General features: G+C 26.1%; 3 protein-coding genes across 6 annotated transcripts in view; 2 read left to right on the forward strand and 1 right to left on the reverse strand.

Annotated features, from left to right (window-relative positions):
- The window catches only part of LOC100163794 (mitochondrial coenzyme A transporter SLC25A42), an 8,502-nt gene extending 3,504 nt beyond the window's left edge, over positions 1 to 4,998 (forward strand). For 3 of the 4 annotated variants that reach the window (XM_008185046.3, XM_008185045.3, XM_001945295.5), the window contains 4 exons: positions 789 to 921; positions 2,425 to 2,557; positions 2,628 to 2,799; positions 3,189 to 4,998. In XM_008185046.3, the coding sequence (XP_008183268.1) occupies positions 789 to 921; positions 2,425 to 2,557; positions 2,628 to 2,799; positions 3,189 to 3,312 (562 nt within the window). In that variant the 3' untranslated portion in view covers positions 3,313 to 4,998. Of the gene's footprint in view, positions 1 to 788; positions 922 to 2,424; positions 2,558 to 2,627; positions 2,800 to 3,030; positions 3,081 to 3,188 lie in introns of all 4 variants that reach the window. The other variant, XM_029488746.1, reaches the window with a different exon arrangement.
- Positions 3,816 to 20,741, reverse strand: part of LOC100165837 (COMM domain-containing protein 4) — a 31,036-nt gene continuing 14,110 nt past the window's right edge. Inside the window, exons 2-9 of the mRNA XM_001945240.5 lie at positions 16,943 to 16,992; positions 16,683 to 16,754; positions 16,305 to 16,370; positions 15,485 to 15,524; positions 11,498 to 11,601; positions 10,702 to 10,939; positions 4,759 to 4,836; positions 3,816 to 4,548 (exon numbers count right to left, since the gene is read on the reverse strand). Coding sequence (XP_001945275.1) covers positions 4,781 to 4,836; positions 10,702 to 10,939; positions 11,498 to 11,601; positions 15,485 to 15,524; positions 16,305 to 16,370; positions 16,683 to 16,754; positions 16,943 to 16,945 — 579 coding nt within the window. The 5' untranslated portion in view covers positions 16,946 to 16,992 and the 3' untranslated portion in view covers positions 3,816 to 4,548; positions 4,759 to 4,780. The remainder of the gene's footprint in view (positions 4,549 to 4,758; positions 4,837 to 10,701; positions 10,940 to 11,497; positions 11,602 to 15,484; positions 15,525 to 16,304; positions 16,371 to 16,682; positions 16,755 to 16,942; positions 16,993 to 20,741) is intronic.
- LOC100571085 lies at positions 17,040 to 20,638 on the forward strand. Its single transcript, XM_003244611.4, has 3 exons — positions 17,040 to 17,431; positions 18,985 to 19,144; positions 20,354 to 20,638. The coding sequence occupies exons 1-3, from the start codon at positions 17,372 to 17,374 to the stop codon at positions 20,545 to 20,547; spliced, it is 414 nt and encodes a 137-aa protein (XP_003244659.1). The 5' UTR covers positions 17,040 to 17,371; the 3' UTR covers positions 20,548 to 20,638.

Below are 20,741 nucleotides of genomic sequence, written 5' to 3' on the forward strand. Positions count from 1 at the left end.
GTATGTAAAATATTAATGTTTGAAAATGCTCATAACTCACTTAAAAATTAAAATATCGTAAAAAACCAACGAGAATTCATAGATAATGTTGTTACCTAAAAGTTTGATAATAGGTCAATTCACTCTAAAATCAAAAATTACAGCACCCTATTGAAACTAGCGAACGAAAATTTGGTATAACGTACATATGTAAGACAGAGACAACACATGCGGGTGCGACGTCCTCTTAAGAATTTCACTAATGCTACTAAGCTGGTATTATTTACTATTTAGTAACTATTATGATTATTAATACACTAATTTATTGAAAAATAAAACAATAAATAATTGATAGTTACTTTAGCCTAAGTATATCTGGTATTATTAATTTAAATGTAGAGTTAAAACAAAATACTATATTTAATTACAATTACTTTTATTGTTAATAATAAATAGTTATAAAAGCAGTATTCAATTTATTTTGAATGAGGACTTTAGGCCTATAATTTTGATTTTCATATCTTAGATTTTGTTGTTATAATATGTGCAGACATTTTAATAATTAATGATCAAAATAATACAGAAATATTAGTATTATATTTTCATTTGAACATAATAAATTGATTTTCAATGCACATTTATATATTTTTAATTAATACTTTAAAATGCCTGAACTTAGATCAATAAGCTAATTGATATTCATTTAAAATTTTATTTTAGTTTTAATAAACAGGTGGGTTCATTTTTATTATTCCTATTTTATAATTTCATTGGTGCTTATTTTTTTATTATATTATATATATTTTTAGAAATAACGGAGGTCTTAAGTTTCTTTCTGGATCTTTAGCTGGTGTAACATCACAAACGCTAACTTATCCTCTGGACTTGGCAAGAGCAAGAATGGCAGTTTCTACCAAAGATGATTATAAATCGTTGGGAGATGTAAAGTATTTAATTTTAAATGTTGTTTATTGATGTAACTTATATAACAGTTATATTATAACAGTTACTTATATTAACTATTTAATCAAGTTGAAGTAACGTCTTATTTTCCACGTTATTAAGATAAGTTATGAATGTAAAGTGCATGACAAATACTAGGGGCTAGGATGTTGAGAAAAATTAAAAAACAATAAAATGTATTTACGATTCCATAAGTTTTAGATAATAATCAACAATATTATTTAAGATCTCAGGAATTAAGAGGACTTGATAACCGTATGTGTTGACTCCAATCTTACAAGTGCATAACATAGCAAATTTTACGCTCGGCAGAACACATGTAGCCCTGTTAGTTTAAAAATTAGAGCGAATTGACCTCTTATAAAACCCAAAGGTAATATTATCATTCCGGCAACCTCATGGGCTTTTTAATATATTTTTATTTTAAAGCGAGCTATGAGTATTTTAAGATTTACAAACAATTTTAAAATACTCATAACTCGGGTTAAAATAAAAATGTAAAAAAAAGTCCATGAGGTTGCCTAGATAATAATCTTACCTTTAGATTTTATAAGAGGTCAATTCGTTCTAATTTTGAAACTAACGGAGATATAAGTGTTTTGTCAAGAGTAAAATTTGCTATGTTACGCACTTGTACGATGGAGACAGCACATGCAGTTATCACGTCCTCTAAATACATATACATTATGACAACCCCACACAAACCTGTTCAATGGGGCCAGTTTTCTTTTCGAAGAAATAAATAATAATAATAATAAATTTTGTCCATGTATAACATTAAGTCATTAACAATGTATACCTACATCATCAATGTTATACCTATACTACTATACAATTTATATAATAATTCATAGTACCTATATGGCTATATACCTATTACCTACTAGTTACTAGTCCTTATGGACTGATTTTGTAATTCATTTTTAATAAAATAATGTTATTTGTAACGCCCTACTTTTTTTATGAAAATGTAATGTAACATGATAAAAATAATGTCAGGATGCTAATGTAATTTTATTACTTTTAAAAAGTAATTCATCCAACACTGCCTGGATGGCTAGATGACTATTGGCTATAATCAATTTTATTTATTTGAAATATTCAGGATTCACTTCCTTTCACTTCACTTTTATATTGTTTAATATTGTAAATAAATTAGTCACTTTACTATTTGAATTGGCCCAACTAGAGTCAAATGTTGAGTTTTGAAGTTTTTAGGAACTAATTGCTATCTATTAAAAAATAATATTGATAGGTATTGTTAAAAAAAGTTATTTAAGCTTAAGCTTCTTAGTTCACTTGCCTCTCCCAAATGTTGTATATGTTAACATGAAGATATTTGCCAAAAAAAATTTGTCTGATACTTTTTCTCAGTTTTTCTCAGGCAGCCCGTCATATAATCTCAATCAATTAAAGTTGTTTTCCGTAATATTTATAAGTGAACTTAAATGTTTGATATAAACCATATTATTTATTTATTAGGTGTTCAAAAAAACTTTCAAAATTGAAGGAATAAAAGGCTTTTATAGAGGATATGTGCCAACAATACTTGGAATTATACCATATGCAGGTACAAGTTTTTTCACATATGGTTCGTTAAAGACATTTATGAAAGGTAAATATTCATAAAAAGCATACTTAATAAAACCATTTTTATTTTTTAATATCTATATTTCATAACACAGAAAAACATGGATATGAAAATACGGTTGTGAATTTAGCATGTGGCGCAGTGGCAGGTATGGCTGGCCAATCATCATCATATCCTCTAGATATAATTAGGCGAAAGATGCAAACATCAATAATTACAGGAATAAATTACACAAACCTCAGAACGACATTTATGATAATTTATAAGTAAGGAATTTTTATTTAGTAAAAATACAATTGACCATATTCTTATCTGAGCAATATTTTAACATTTTTGTATTATGATTGAGCACGCTTTTTTTCATTCAAACATTGCCAAATTTAATCATGTTTATAAAAAACTTTGACTTGTGACTATGTCCAAAATAAAAACCAATTTTCCTTACTAAATAAATTGTTTGGCAATGTTGCATGTAATTTTGTGCTCGATTGTTTTAGTTTTTTGGATTGGCGATGAGTTATTTGTGAAACTTGCTACAGTATTATATGTAAGTGCTTAATACTGTTCGACCAAAAAGATTAAAGATACAAACGCACTTAATCTTTCAAAAATCTTATTATTGTTCATAAATAAATAACTTTCATGTTAATTCCAGAACTGAAGGCATTAGACAAGGCTTTTTCAAGGGTCTAAGTATGAATTGGATCAAAGGTCCAATTGCTACCGGAATTAGTTTTGCTACATACGACTTTGTAAGGAAAACTTTAAAGAACATTTGAAGTTATTAATATTATTTTTCACCATAAATGTGCCTAATTTATATATTATTTATATATATATATTTATATTGTTACCATTAGATTGTACTGATTTTATTTGTTTGAAGCCATTTTTTGTGTATGCATTATAACCAATTTTCTAAAATTAAGTAATTACTTACAATTTTTTAAATAATATAATATCTAGTCAAATAATTTTAATTTTGTTATGCAAGTTTGAACAAAATTTTACAATTTCGCTAAAGTCATAAATACTAAACATTAAAAAAATATATATCAATATCAGCAATATTTCTTCCAACTGATAATTTTTGTTATTGTTTAAAAAAATAGTAATTAATTGAGTATTGTGTTAATTTTGAATATTAATTAACTACAAAAAATCTATTGTTTAACTGGATATACTGTTTAAAACTTTAAAGTGTATTACTTATCCGTTATTTTCGTAGAAATGTAATTATGTTGTTAATGATAGGAAGGAATAATTAAAAAAAACACAGCTATTTAAACATTTATATCTAAAAATATTTAAATCATCAGTATTTATTGACAGAATAATTTATTTGTGTATACTATATAAAGTATTATTTTGTTTAAACAATTGATTGGGTTACTTCTGTAAATATTGTTATTTATATTTAAATGGGAAAGTTGTTACACTATAACATGTTAAGTTGTATTTAATTGATTGAAATTAGTGTGGCGTCGTGGTAGTTTCTAAAATTATTAACTGACAAATGTAAAGCATTATTTGTAATAACTAAACTATAGAAGAGATAGTTGGAAGAATGGATTACTATACTCTGTCCAGCTAGAGAACGCGCCATGGCCTGACCAAAATCGATCTGGTTTTATGCATACTCGCCCAACAACTGATGGCACACTCTGACGACCAATATCGGAACATCCAGAGGGGGAAACGAGACCTCGGCAACCATTCGGTCATCAGTCTGCATGCACAGAACTGACGCGTTCTCTCACTAGACAGAGTATAGAATTATTTTTCTTAAACTTTAAAAATCAACTCTTACAAACTCAAACTATTTAGATCTTCAAGAACTATCTTAATTTATAAACTAAAACTACAACCATGTATAATATTAATATTCAATACAATTACTATTTTTGGGAGACCACCCACGACACTAGTTTTGCTTAAAGTTTATCAAATTATAAAAATGTTGCTGATAAAATTGATTTAATTGTTTTCCCTTGTTATTACTCTGTTATTTGAATCTGAAATTAATATTAGTTAAATTAGCTGTAAGACAATCCATTAAAAAATAATATTTATATTAATTTCGACCATAATTATAAATAATATTGTACACTTGTTAATTAAAATGTTATTGTACACTTGTTAATTAAAATGTTATAACATTTTTAAATGTTGACAATAATATATTGTAATTTGTAGTTTTAGTTACTAATTGTTGTTTTACATACTAGGTGAAATATTTGAAAATATTTATTCTTTGCATTCTTGTGCTAGTTCATTCATTTGATTGCTAACGTCGTTGAACTCTGAAAATAATAATAATTTATAAATATACCTATTGTAACGGACAATAATTTAATGTGTATAAATGTAGTTTTAAAGACTGATTGTAACTGTATAATTCTGTCAATATGAATTATCTTGAACATTTTTAAAAATAAATTTGAAATGAATAATTTAAGTAAAAACACATATTACATTATTTATAAGTTATAAGACATATTATATTAATGTTGTGCCAGTTTGTTCAATATAACGCAAGATTGATAATATATCAATATCTTAGATATCATGTATATAATCTTGTGGAAATGTACATCTAAGGATTGATATATTATGTAGATACTAATATTTACAAAGCAGCGATTCAAATTATTGCATGTTTAAGCTATTTATTATAGGAGGTAGTCCAATCCCTGGACCTATTTACACAATTCTACGGAACATAGGACATAAGTGTTGAATTATATTTATAATTATAAAGTTAATAAAAATATTATGATAATAAATAATATAGTATGCAACAATTTTATCAAAATTTAGTTAAAATTCAACCTACCATGAATATTTAAAATTTTTAGAAGTTTAGAAATAGAGGCTGACATAGCGTTTCCGTTCATTTTCGTTTTTTGTAGATTTTTAATGATTTCTCATTGAATTTAAATTTAACAGGCAACAGCCATTGCTTACAGTGACTTACTCAATGGCGAGATTACCTGATACAGCAGAGTACTAGAGCCAGTGGTAAGGGTTTTTTGGGAGCGAGTTGTTTTTTCATACATTTAGACAAATAAGCGAAAGAAAAATATATAATATGCTTCCAGAAAACAATTTTAATTATGAAAAAACATTTTAACTTGTCCTTTAACCTTTTATTACAATTTTTAATGTTAGCAATGGAAAAAAATACTTTTATGAATTTCGAAGTGAAAAATAAGTTACAAAATTTGAAAAAAATATTGTGGCTATAAATAACTCAATAAGAGTCAACATTGCTTGAAATTTTTACCATGTATGGAAAATGGTAATTCTAATATTTGGTAAATAATAAACATTTCAAGTGTCTAAGAGTTATTCGTTTTTGAATTACAACAAAATATCAAAAAATCGATAGGTAGATGAAAATTCGTTAATTTACCAGTGAGAAAATTCACTGATATATTTTGTTCATTATGCTAATATTTAATTTTTTCCACCTCTAAATTTTGGCACTTAGGTATTCGTATGTTACCTACTCCCCTTAATGTACGGAGAATGTCAAAGTAATATTTGTTTTATCTCTTAGACCCACGAGCAACATAGATAAAATGCTTTCACCTAAAATCGTTTTAATGATTTGCTTGTAATTTTAGACTAAAATCACCTCCTAAGAATATTATAAAGGATAATATTTTTGAGGTTTTGATATAGGTATCTGTTTTTATTTCATTATTATTTGACTTTCAAAAAAAAAAAAAAAATTGTACAATTAAATTATGCTTAAATCGTTTTTTTAAAAATATTTAGACAAATCGATATGTCATACCCTTAAAAATATTATTTTAGATTAAACGTACCTGATTATTTAATTAATAATTACAAAACAGGATGCTGTTCTTACACTATGGCACTATGTACCTATCACATTAAAATATAATAGCACAGCTAATAATTACAGTAAATAACGCAAGAATGAGTAGCCTTGTATATTTAATTTAAAAATAAATAATACAAATATTCTATGAAAATATAATAATATTTAAAAAAAAACAAAAGAAAGTTTAAAAAATGGGTTTTTAATTTAATTAGAATTCAAATATTATATTTAACGGAAAATTAATTAAATTAATAGTCAATATTGATAGATAGTTATTACCTATACTTATTAAAGTTTCATTTGCACTGCAGACGCATAAAAATATATAAGTATGGCAAATATGTAATTATGTAAATATAATCATTAAAGTTCGTAAATCAGAATAAGAATACCCGATCACTGAATTGAATATCTAAATGTAAATAGATAGGTAGACAGATAGGTAAATTAATCAAATCAATGTAATAACTAGTAAGTAATAAGATATATTTAATTCAAAAATTTCAAACAATCGAATCATATAGGTAGGTACGTAGGTGTTCTTAACTTCCATTATGCATGGTAAGTACCTATACATATTTATATATATATTTTTTGTAATTCAATACTCTTGAGATATTGAGTATTTGATTAAATCTCAATTTCCACATAAGTACACATTTTTATTTAAATTATTATTTGTTCATAATATGTTTCTAGTGATGGCCTGTAGTTCAGTTATTTATTAGGTAGGTTTAAAAGAGTTATAAACGTATGGTCAATATTAAAAAATCGGAGTAATTTTACTTAAAAATTAAAAATGGTTATTAAATTAAGAAAACAAATTGATAAAAATAAATAAAATTCAAAACAATTTGCTTAAAAAATTGCAGTTTTACTTGGTTGAAATATTTTTCATTAAAAGTTATACAATTTTGAGATCAATTCAGCTTACTACAATTGCGTGTTCATGCGATATTGAACATATTATCGAAACACAATATTATAGTATTATGATATTTGATTCATGGATGGCATACAATGCATCGGCACTTATTGTTTGGGAATTCGAATAGCAATAAAATCTATGTAGGTGACTAGGTGAGTACAGTATTATAGTATATTAGTATACATTATACAATATGTACCTACAACAATCTATATGTAGCCATGTAGGTACCTACGGAATATTGATAATTTACTGATACGTATGTACCTTGTACAGTTGTACCCATACAAAACCAATGTATAATGTTTTATTTCTTTCATTAAACGTCTGTCCTTGACCTTTGTATTCATAAAAAGGTTATTTGTTATCCAGACTTCAGAGTTAAATTTTGGATGTATTTAATACGATCATAATATATATCATATTTGTTTAATGAAATTTTTTTTTTCTGAAAATAAAAGTATCAAATAACATAATGATATTTGAATTTTTACTAATTCACATTGCAATTGTTTCAGTTGAGTGCCTAGCCGATTAGGTACCTACAACATATGTATTTGAATTTGAGATTTGGCAATATATATTTTTAAAATACAGTGAAACCTCTATAAGTCGAATTTTCGATAACTCAAATTTATTTTTTCGCCCTCAACCGATTCGAGATATCGAGATTTTTTTGTATATAATATGTTCTTAAAACATTTTTAAATAATATCTACTCAATATAATAAAATTGGAACAAGGGGTCTATTAATTAATTTCAGATGTTGGATAATATTTGTAATAATTATTTGTATTTAAGAAATTATTTTTATGAATATAGGAACAGAATAAGTATGTTAAATTATTATTTTGTTCGATCACTGGATTGACCATTGACGAATATGGTGCTAAAAAAAGTTACACAACAATAAAAACCAACGTCCCAGCACAAATCAAAATGGGAGTATTTAATGTTGTTGAATAACGGGGTTTTTAGTAATTATTAATGTTGCACAATTATGTAAATTTCATAAGGTAAAGCAAATATACTTACTATATACAAAATGTCGTTTAACAATTTTAAACTAGAGCATTACTTTCTATATTCTGGAATTTAATTGTCTAATTACATATTATCGTGAAGTTATGCATATATGTAAGTTTTATATATAGGTAGTTTTTTTTTTATTATATGCCATTTATACAGAAAACATAGCAAAGGGATATGACTTACTGGCTATTTTTTTAAAGATCATCAATTTTTTTTCATAAAATGTTATATTAAGTAGGTATATAATATAAGTATATATATATATCATTAAACTGACATTACAATGGCCATCGGTGACGAATTTAACAGGGTCTACTGGGAATATATTACGATAATAGGATAATATTTTGCAGGAGGAATAGATTCGTATAGGTATACGCTGTTATATAAGAATAATACGGGGTCTTTTCGTGACTATTTTAATGCACCAGGGACCGTATATTTGGGACTGATATTTTATGTAGGTAAGTAAATAATAAATATAATATGACATATATTTTAATTATCTCATTATTGAATGATCAAATATTATAATAACCATGAATTAATGAAATTAGTAATAACTAATAGGTATATTTAAAAAAAATGTATAGCCCAATTATTAGAGAAGAATATTCTATAGACAACTTTAAAAATGAAAGTTACTACCTGGATGCTCAGGAACCAATCTACTCGCATCTAATGAGTAAGCTGTACGAGTAACACATTAACACCTGATAGATTAAACCTATACCTACCCAGTAGTACCACTTACAGTATTTTCTATACCTGTTCAGGTCTGTTCTAACTATGGAGAATATCTCACACGATTCGCCATATAAAACTCAAAAACAATTCGCAGAAGATACGAAATTATAAATACAGCAATGTAGCATTAACGCTTAATTTAATTTGAAACTTAGATGTAGTAATAGTACTACTGCGATCTAGTATCTATTATCTATCTATACATAGTAGGCGCTATATGTGACGAGTGTTCACTTTAGAGTTTAAGGAGATTACAAACGGACAATTATTTTAAACAAAATGTACCAATGTTTTGTCAATCATAGTATACCGATGGTCCTGAATATACTTAATGATTAATAGTAATAATATAACCTAACGCAATAAGACTTCTGAAAACTGATTTTAATTTCTTAATATGTCTACTTGAGATCGATCAGGCTATTTTTTTAAAATTTTATTTCTAAACTCATGAATTTTTTTGAATATTTAAAATTTACGAAATTTTAAATGTTGATTAATCGAAAATTAAATTAATTTTCTTAACATTTGGCCTGATCGATCTCAAGTAAATATATTAATGAATTCAAATCAGTTTTCAGAAGTATTATCATGTCGGTAGGGTTGACCAAAAGTACATATAAAAGAGCATAAATTATTTACCGTTTACGTGCACAACGGTGAATATGCGCGTGCGGGAATGCTTCACTATTTTTATTTTCTAGTGTTTTATTTACACACATGCACACACCCTAATGATCACTTACTATAGTTAGTAGTTACTACGCATACATAAAAAGGCCTGCGTACATACAATTTGAAAATTGCCAATTTTGAACTCCTTATAAACTGTTCGTTTGCAATCTCCTTAAAAACCTACAGTTTATAGTGATCTGAGTTTTACACTAGAATTGTTCCATTATTTGTATTAAATATTTATCCTGTTTTCGAAACCGGATGAGTCATGATCAGCAGATATGTGTAGGTTATTAGTTATTTGCAATAATGTTTTTTCTACAAACTTCGTTATTCTTTCGATTTTATACTATTTTCCAATACATAATCTATAAAATATGTACCTACCTATAATTCACTTTCTCAAAGATACTTCTCTTTTATTATATTTGTGACTGAGTTTAAAGACAGCTTATCCCTACTCTTGTAGAAGCGCTCGTACGGTGTGTGTGTGTGTGTGTGTGTGTGTGGGGGGGGGGGGGGTGGATGCTCCCTTTTTTCTTCTAATCATCGAACACAATATTACTTAGAACAACTTAGAACATTATTTTATTCTGTTTTAAGTTAATGGTATTTATTAATAAGAAGGAATAATTACATATGAAGTTATTGAAGTACTTTATTTAAAAAATATATTTTATTTTAAATTAAAAACAAACATTCAATTTGACTATAATATATTACTTTAATCGTAGGCACAACGAGGGATTATTTTCTGGGGGGCTAAAATTGTATCTGCAGCACAATCACTGATAATTGATATTTTAAGCTAAAATATGATTAAAAACAGGGGGATTAGCTTAGCTCCCTATGACTTCAATAATCATTTGACTTGTCTTTACGGGTTCTACTCTTTCTCACCATCTACATAATTATACAAATGTTCTACATACCTGCAATTAAAAGTTGAATTTGTTCCTTGGTTAACGTGAATTGATTTTCTTCCATAATTTTAGATGTATTATTATAATTTAATTTAATCAAATATTCGCCACAATTTCCTTTGGATATATCAACATCATTCAAACGACCAATTTGCAAAGATTCATTCTTCAACACTTTAGTTATTTGTGATAAGTTGTCCAAATATACTCTACATAGCGCTGAAGCATGTTCACGTGGCAAACCAATCTGGAAATTGGTGGTATAGTATTAATTATATTTTTTTTTATTCAATTACAAAATGCATAATTTATGAACCTTATACTTGTGAATATGTATGTATATTAACTATAAAATTCTTAGAAAATATTTAAAAAAGTAACAATTTGTATGGTTATATTTCTTCTATAAAGTTATACATGAATATTATTAACTATCTATTCGAATATATACGAAACAAATTAAAATAAAACTTTAATAAACGCGATATGTATAAATCTAATATTTTACTAGTTTTACTCTGGATTAAAAATAATAACTTTAAAAGATTACGGTTTTGTGGAATTTGAAATTTTGTTAGGAAATAAGAACTTTATATTGGTTTATGAAGTTTGTACTTAATATTTATGTGTTAATAAATAATAAATGACTATGTATATCAATTTCTAGTGACCACCAAAGTTTAATAAAATGTCATTATAATTTAATTAAATGTTTAAAATGACTATAGTCATATATATATATATAGTTATAACTAATTATAAATGTCTGAAATGTTTTAATTTATAAAATTTAAATATAATATACTTGTTGTAATTCGTTGGAAAGATAATTTTGAGAAACAGCATGACAAGCAGCATTTTTTAGAATATATGTGATTGCAGCAACACATGCTTTACAGTTTTCAACATCTAAATAAAAAAAAAAGTATATTTTTTTTAAGAATACCTATAAGATTCCTTAGATTAAAATATATTATAGGGATATGTAATACGTCACATTTGTATATTATGTATATACGATATATGTATACTAATATACTATATTATATATATCAAAATATTAATACTTATAATAAGTGATAATACATTTTTATGCCACACGAATATATTAACAATAATTTATCATATTGGGTGCATATAAACTCCGCCACGAGAACCTTTTTTTAGTGTTAACTCTGCCAGGAAAATAAAACAGGTAAAATTGGGTTGATGTAAACTCCGCTAGTGAAAAAAATCAAGTGTACACTATACAATTAATACAATATGCAGATTATTATTAAGCAAAAAATCATAATTATATAATAATAATTATGCTTATTAAATAAGTATATGTCAAAAAATATAAAAAACTTAAAAATAAAAATAATAATTATACGAACACATTATACAAATTGCAATGGCCAGTATTATGTTAAAAAATAATGATATACAAATTTAATAACTAATAATCAAAAAATATGTAGATATATTATATTATTATGACATTATATGTGATAACTTATAATATTTTGAACACTGTAGTGAACTAAAATTATGACATACAATTTGTAGATATTCAAACCATTAAGTCTAATATAAATCCATTGTTATAACTATTTAGTATTTATAGATTTCTCTAACACAATAATTTTTTTTTTATTTTGAATTATTGAGTTTATTTAGAAGAAAAATATAATTTATTAGTTTTACATAAGGAAGGCCTTAATACTGGTGGAGTTTCCATATACCCATTCCAGGTAAGAAAATAAAACTGGCGGAGCTTACAATCGCCCATAACATTATACTGTAATTACTAGGGTTATGAAGTTGTAGTAGTTGCATATTATTCTATATGCTCTCAATTTATAGCAGCCCAAATTTGAAGTCCGAGCTATGCAATGGTGAGTTTAAAAATCAAAAATTTAAAATGCATTTTTTTAATATATCGTAAATTTTAGGGAAGAATCAAAAAGTGCATATTTATTGATAAGCATATTATGCGTATTTGATATTTACTAAAAAAAATTGATCTTTTTCTTTCTTAAGCTGTGTATTTTAATGATAATATTGAATATAAAACTCAATACCTATTTTTTAATATAGGTATTTATTGTAATTGCCGACTATTAATTTAACGACAAAGGTGCGATGGGCATTTTATCTCCATCGCACTAATATTCTGCAGATTTACCTACTATCTTTTCGAATATATTTTGTATAATATTTTTTCGATTCAATAAAATGTCAAAATGCAAACAGTTTTCCGCCATATACGAAATATTATCAATTTATTTTTCCATATTTTCCATTTATTTTAGTGCAAAATAACAACAGCATAAAATGATTTTTTAGAATTTTAATGAATATTTATAAAATTTTTTTGCTTATAATTCGTTCATGCATATTTTTTCTTTTTAGCTCTAATCACTTCCGGACCCTTATAAATACTAATTAATCAATAAGCAGAATGCACACAATAGAAACCAAATGTCAAGCGATCAACTGATCGAGAGTGATAAAATACTACGCACGCCAAGACAAAAATGTAGATCAATAAACCATATAAATAACTTTTTTTGTTTTACTTTCTTGATTTTTAATCAAGTAAGTATAGTAATTGAAATAAAAAAAGTCTGAATTTTGAAAACTTTAAGAATTTGTGTTAAAGAGGAAAACAATAAAAATGTAACTCAGTAATGATGAGTAGGCGGGTAATTTAACTAGCTTTAATATAAAATATTAATGAGGGCGATTTGATATCACACCCAAGCGGTATAACGATTCGAATCCATAAAAACATCGGCATGAACAGTCCCAAAATTTCAATTTTTTAACTTTTCTCCTAATCTATGATAGCTAAAAATTTAGTTGATAACTCATTAAAAAGGGATGATCAAGTAAATACAAAATGTGGAATTAAAAATTATTTATTTTTTCAGTTAAAAAAAAGTTATTTTTCGCTAGATTTTCATTTAGCGAGGTAGATTTCCAAAACTGGAGAACAGATTTTGTTGTTTGGGGTCTTGTTTGATTCACATTGGCTAAGAGAAGTGCAGTGAAGATTTTCAAAACTTTATCTTCAATCGCTAATTCACTACAAAGCTGAAAAGCTGAAAAATATCAAAAACGCCCAATAAAATGTGTTTTAATTAATGTGTGAATTGTGAATTAACTATTAAAGGTAAAGTTCTGAAAATATTCACTGCACTTTTCCTAGCCAATGCGAATCTAACAAGACCCCAAACAACAAAATCCACTCTCCGATCTCCGAGATCCATCTCACAAAATGAAAATGAAAATGATTTTTTGTAAGGCTGTTTACACCGAAATTTTTCTGGATTAAAATTGTTATAGCACTTGGAAGTGATATCAGTTAATATATTTCTAAAAATTAAAAATCAAGAAAGTTTACATGCCGATCTCTGACTTGGCAAGTGTTTTTTAATGAAATTGATATGTGTATATTGAATAATTGTAAGACTTAAAATTACTATAGCAGTTGATAGTATTATAAAAGTAATATTCATAGACATTTAGTCAAAGTATGGCATTTTTACAAGCTTTTAATTACATTAATAATTTTTTTATTTTATTTGCAAATAAATAAATTATTCAGCGTTTAAAATTTAAAATTTAAATTTAATTAATATGTAAATACCTGTATAATATTTTATATAATCATACAATTGGAATACCTTGAATACTTTAATAAACTATACTATGATCTTATGTCCACACAAACACATCTAACAACGGCAAGACAATAATCTAAAGTAGATATCTAGTATGCAATGCTAAAACTATAGAAAGCGAAATAAATATTTATTAAATACTCATTCCTTTAGTGGGTGTATATTATTGGAGAATATAAGATAACGCCCCACCAAATTTTATACTATAAAATAAAGCCCTGGATACAGCACAGTCCATAGGATTTAATATAGCACGATACAAAATATAGAAATTGATTTATGGTCTAAAGAAGAAAACACCCTAAAGAGATTCTATAGTGTACAATGAGCATCAAAGAACTGTTAGGTAAAGCCATAATAATAAAATCATAGTTCGTATTCTATATGAGTGCCTAACATCACACTCCACATTTTTAATAAGATAAATTCAGGGAAAAAAATAGATATGTTTTGATTAGGACTAAAAGTTTCTTTAGATGGCAGCGGAAGTGTAACCTTATTATAACTACATACAAATAATTTTGTTTCTACCCAATATCCCAAATTACCAACCTTTAATGTTATACATGATAAATAAGCCATTTCTTTAACGTTCAGTATAAAACAATAGCAAACAAAAATATGTTGAAATAAATAAATACTAAAATAATATGCAATTAATTAGGTACCTATATAATTATAAGGTAATAGTAAATGACAAATTAACAACTAATAATTTCAATTTTATAACACCGCATAAATAGTTGACAATTATTAAAAAATTATATTTGTAAAATTTAAGAGAAAAAGTTGAGTAAAATATCAACTAAAAATAAATATTATCAACACTGTTAAATTTGTTAAAATGTATATAATTTAATAATTTAATTTGTTTTTCATTGTAAATGTATAGTATACGGAGACACTGAGTATTACTATATTAAATATACAATTAATTGCAGTACTTAAGTACATAACAACTATTTGATATATATTATTCAATTGATTTACTCCCTATATATATTATCGAAGGTTTTATATTATACCTATTGGCTATTACATTATAATCTTAACCTCAAATATTCATAAACTGGCAAACCATTTCATAGGATTATATTTTAAGAAAAAACAATTTAACTTACCGAGTTTAGCATCAGCCATAAGCTCCTTAGCTTTTTCAAACTACAAAACAAAAGCTGTCATTAATTATTCGGCATTGTATCATCGCTCACATAATAGGTTTTCTTAACGATGTATCAAATTCTGCGATCATATAGAAGCGGTGAAAAGTGTGATCTATTGCAATACGTATAAGTTGTTTAACATTAAGCTACTTAAGAAAACTAATTTTTTTAAGACATCAAGCAAAAATGAAAAATTATACATTGTATCGTAAATAATATAAGGTCTTTCTAACCGACATACTCTTATATTTAATCAGTTAATGTTATTATTCCATTAAAAAAAGGTCCGCTAAATATAATCAGATTTACTATGGTCTTTATGAAACATCGGACAAATATCTACGCACTTACATTGTCCATTACGTAAACATAAATGATATTATCTGTTTAGCGGGTGTGTCTTAAAAAGGTGTAGCATAAAGGCGAGCACAGAATTCTTTGTAACAATAAAAAAATAACTTTCTTTAAAAAATAGTGGATGTGGGTATACCTAATAATGAAGAATAATAGCTTTTTTTCAAATCCCAATAGATTATATTTCGTGAAAAAATAATAAAAACAAAAAAGTTTGTTGGCAACCACCATAAATAAGACCAATCAAGATTAACGAGTTGCTTTGAATTAACTAATTGTATTTTTTTGTTTTGTTTTTATGTGTTAGCATATTTTTTAAAGTATAAAACAATGAGTTGATAAAAAGAGTTTTTACACCGCTTTAATAATAATCATAAATAAAAAGACATAATAGCATAACGTTAACATAATAATATAAACTTACGTTGAATGGTTCTCCGAGCAATGAATTAACCGTGCACTGGGCTAACAGTTTCATTTTAATCGATGTCTGCAGGGAAAATAATATAATTTTAATTCAAATTGAATTAACCAACAATACAATTTTAAAACTATATTTCTACAAAATATTGAAAGCTTAGATAAAGAAATTAGTTAATTTAATTTGCATTTTCAGTAAAAATATTATAAATATAAATCTGAGTAAATATATTGTATATTTGTTAGACAAACACAAATAATGTATCAATAATAACAATATTCTATATTCAGTTTTAATAGGCAAATTTAGGATGTAGATATTTATATAGAAGCTTTTATTACTGCTGCAGTTGTATAACATTAAAAACAAATATATTCTTACCATCCTTGATAGTGCATTGATCTGAACCAATAACCATTCTGGGCAGTCACCACCCCCACAGAATTTGAATTTCTATATCAAACACAGCAAACAATACCCATTATACCATTATAATAACCATTTCAGACATATTAAATTATCTTAAGTTATAGTGTTGGGACGCGTTTAAGCATCTATATAATCTACAAGAAACGTGGCTGACAGCGATTAACAAGAAGGTTAGATTAATTACAAGACAGTATAAGTATTGTTTTACTCACCATTGTGACACGTTAATGACAAACACCACGGAATAGGCTACCCAAAGGACCTACAAAAGAAAAATAGGTTATTTCAAAAGAAAACAAATATAATACAGTAATATTGTTTTTTTTTTTCATTTTATTTGGACACATAATAAAATAACATGTCGTTTTATTCCTTGTACAAGCCTTGTCAACCCCCTAGTCGAAATTCATGAATAGTAGAGGTGGCTGTGAGGATCGGGCAGTATAATACAATAACCCAAGGGTGTGTATCCAGCGCCATGAACAAGATTAAAATGGGAATCGGTACCGATCCCAGAGTTAATCATTGCGATCACCTGGTGTGTCCAAACTAAGGTACGTGTAAACATAATAATGTAAGGGTTATAAGGTCTATAAATACACGTAGCTCCCAAGGAAAGATGGACATTCGAACTGGACGTCATGGAGCTCATGGATGCAAGAACTAAGTTATACTTAATAAGTGTCGCCTATTTTGTACAGGTAGGTACATTGTTTGACGTTAAATTATTTTTGATTATTTTTATTTACAATAATTAATAATTAATGGTTAGTAGGTAGTAGAATATATTTTATTAGTTACAATATAAGTAATGAGTATCTAATGACTAATGAGCATTGAGCATACTACAACAAACTTAGAAACATAATTCAATTTGATAAATTTCATTTAAATACTTACATTAAAAAACCAAAATAACAAATTAATTTTTAGAAAATCTCAAAATATTTATTATTTTAAACATAATGTTAAATATAAATTATATTTCTTCACAGCTATAAAATTAAAAATTACGAAAACCGTTATGAAAAAAATAATAAGTATAAATTCTGTGATTTAGTTTACATAAACATTATATTATTTAATTTTCAATTAAATTGTTACTGGTAAAATTATTAATATGTATATAATAGGTAAGTATTAGGTCAATTGATATTATTTTTTTTACGTAGTATGTACGTATTATGTATTATACTTATATAATAAATAATAATAATATTTTATAATAACGTATCATTATGTATTATGTTTACTTATTAGCTATTTACAGCGATATTCTAATTGATTTGATAAAAAATATGTATCAATAAAATATCATAGTTTGTAGTTTAACTAACTACAATTAATGTAGAGTATTTCATAAATATTTAATAAATATTTTTCAATCATTTTTATTTTGAGACTATAGTTATATGCAAATATTTTTAAATATTACTGGATTAATGCGCTCAAGAAATTACCTAAGAATGTCGATAATTGTTTGACATTAATATTTTGTTCATTTTATAAATCATATATTATGCCCTGCAATTTATACTTGGACTAGCTCCCAATTCAGCTATAAACTCTGGAATAAAAGAATGGTTTTTTTTTATTGATCTCAAAAAACAACCCGGCGTCTAAGGCCATTAGTTACAGTTATTACAATGTTTTAGGTGTGTTTATAGGAATGATACATTGGATTTATAGTAAAAGGGTGTATTTTCTATTGCTTTTTGTAGCCGTTTCTATTTTAGAACTATAATAAATAATATATGCATAATAATTAACGATAATTTAATTTATATTGATAGAATTATACTTTGTGAATGAGTAATTTAAAAGATTTTGAATCTAATATTTTAATACTAGGGTAAAATGTATGAATGTATATGAAAAATTGCAATTATTAATTTTTAATTTTAGTAATTTAAATAATTAAAAATATAAATTTAGGTAATAAATGACTGAGATTTAAATAACATTTTGTTTTTAGCCAGGCTTTAATAACATAACTCCATATGTTTAATTACATTTCATTTTCGTAAAATACTATTATACTGTTTCCTCGCAAACGCTCCTTCAAACAAAAATCCCTCGCATTATGTAAAAATATATATATATTATATATATAGTTGATGAAAACCGACTCTCGTGTTTATAAAATAAGATCCATGACAAAACGTATATTATTGAAGCTTTAAAACGTGACACCGCCTCTATGTAGTGAATATTTAAACTTTTGTTAAAAAATCTAAATTCGAAATTTTTACAGCTTATAAATGGCGATGCAAGAATCTCAAGAGCCGATATCAGTGCAGTTTTGGGTGAAAACGATGATCCTAATTTTTGGCCTTCACGAGGTCGAAGAAATAGTCCGGAACCAAAATTCAAACAATACTTGGAGAGGAAATACAACATGAATACTTTAAATGGTATAACAAAATATGCTATCATAGAATTTTAATAAACATTTATATATAAAGATTCAAGATTGGTTGTAAACACAAAATTGTCTTCATATTATGAGTTACATCATTAATAAAATATAATATTTTTATTTATAGTTTCAGTACTAAATAATATAATTTTGACACAATTATTATTAGTTGAGAGATTTATAATAAATGATATTTCCAGACGTGAATTACAATATTAGGTAGCACATTTAATGTAAAAAAAAAAAAATAATATTTATAAAATAATGGTTACAATTTACTAATTCAACAATTATCTTTAAAAGAAAAAAAAAAATTAATAATTACAAAAAAACAAAATAATTGTTTGTGTACGCGTATAGGTTTGTGTATAGCGGGGGGTTCCAGTCCGCGGCCCAGCTTGTCATTATTTGCTTTCAGCAATCACATTTTAAACTAAGCATGTATCTTTCCTATTTTGATAAAATTAGAGCGGCTATAAGCTTTTATTTAAGCTTTAAAAGTCTAGAAACCACTGTCGGTTTTACCTCACCCATTTTAGCTTCCTTGAAATTTGTATACCTAGCTAATATAATTGGGCCTTCTGAATACAATAGACAAATTGGCTAATTCGTAGATCTGCTCGGAAAGGGGAGGGGGTGTCTCAAAAATCAACTAACTTTAACACCACAGCCATCAACACCAAATGATTTGAAATAATTAAATTATGTTTTAAAAAATTAGATGATGAAAATTCAGATTTTAACATAAAAAATGTTATGACTTTATAACTTTGTATACAATTTTAATTAATGCTTAAATTGTTTTACTATCAATTTAAGATATCTCAGAAATTGTGCAAATGAAGATCATTGATTTACAGAGCAATAAAGTATTAATTAAAAATATATCAATACATGGAGACATGTCCTAATCTTCGAAATAACGCATTAAAATTCATGTTTATTTTTGGTAGTTATGGGCGTACTCACGGGGGGCCATGGGTTTAAACACCCCCCCTCCCCCCCCCAAACCACCATTGCCTGTTTTTTTACGCTCCCATTTTTTGACACGCCAATAGCCGCTTTACATATGTTTCTAGAAATTATCCACTGAAATTATCCATTGTAAACTTTAGTACCTACCTAAAATAATATGTAGAATACAAATATACAATTAACATTCTTAAAAATGTTGAATAACTATTGATGAGATTTAATGTTAAAGGAAATTTACAAAAGCCACTTTACGTCGATGAACCAATGTGGCTAACAATTGATAGAAGAGCTGAGGGAGATGATGACTATTTCTGGGTTACAAGAGGACGAAGGGGAAATAGTTGGAAGCATCCGACATCTGCAAGACTATCAACAAATTCAAATTATAATTATAGAGACGAGCCTGATAACAAAATTAAGTAAAAACTCGTTGTTACTATTTGAATATAAATTATCATGTAGTGATTTATAATTTCTATAGTAAATTAAAATAAAATGTTTATTGGTTTATTAATTTGTTTTAATTTCATTGTTAAACCATAATACCAAAACAGCGAAAATTGTCTTGTTTCATAACCAAAATAACTCCAACACGTTTGAAATAAATAACATCAAAA

Source organism: Acyrthosiphon pisum, chromosome A1 (genome assembly GCF_005508785.2).
Source record: "Acyrthosiphon pisum isolate AL4f chromosome A1, pea_aphid_22Mar2018_4r6ur, whole genome shotgun sequence".
NCBI classification, from domain to species: Eukaryota; Metazoa; Arthropoda; class Insecta; order Hemiptera; family Aphididae; genus Acyrthosiphon; species Acyrthosiphon pisum.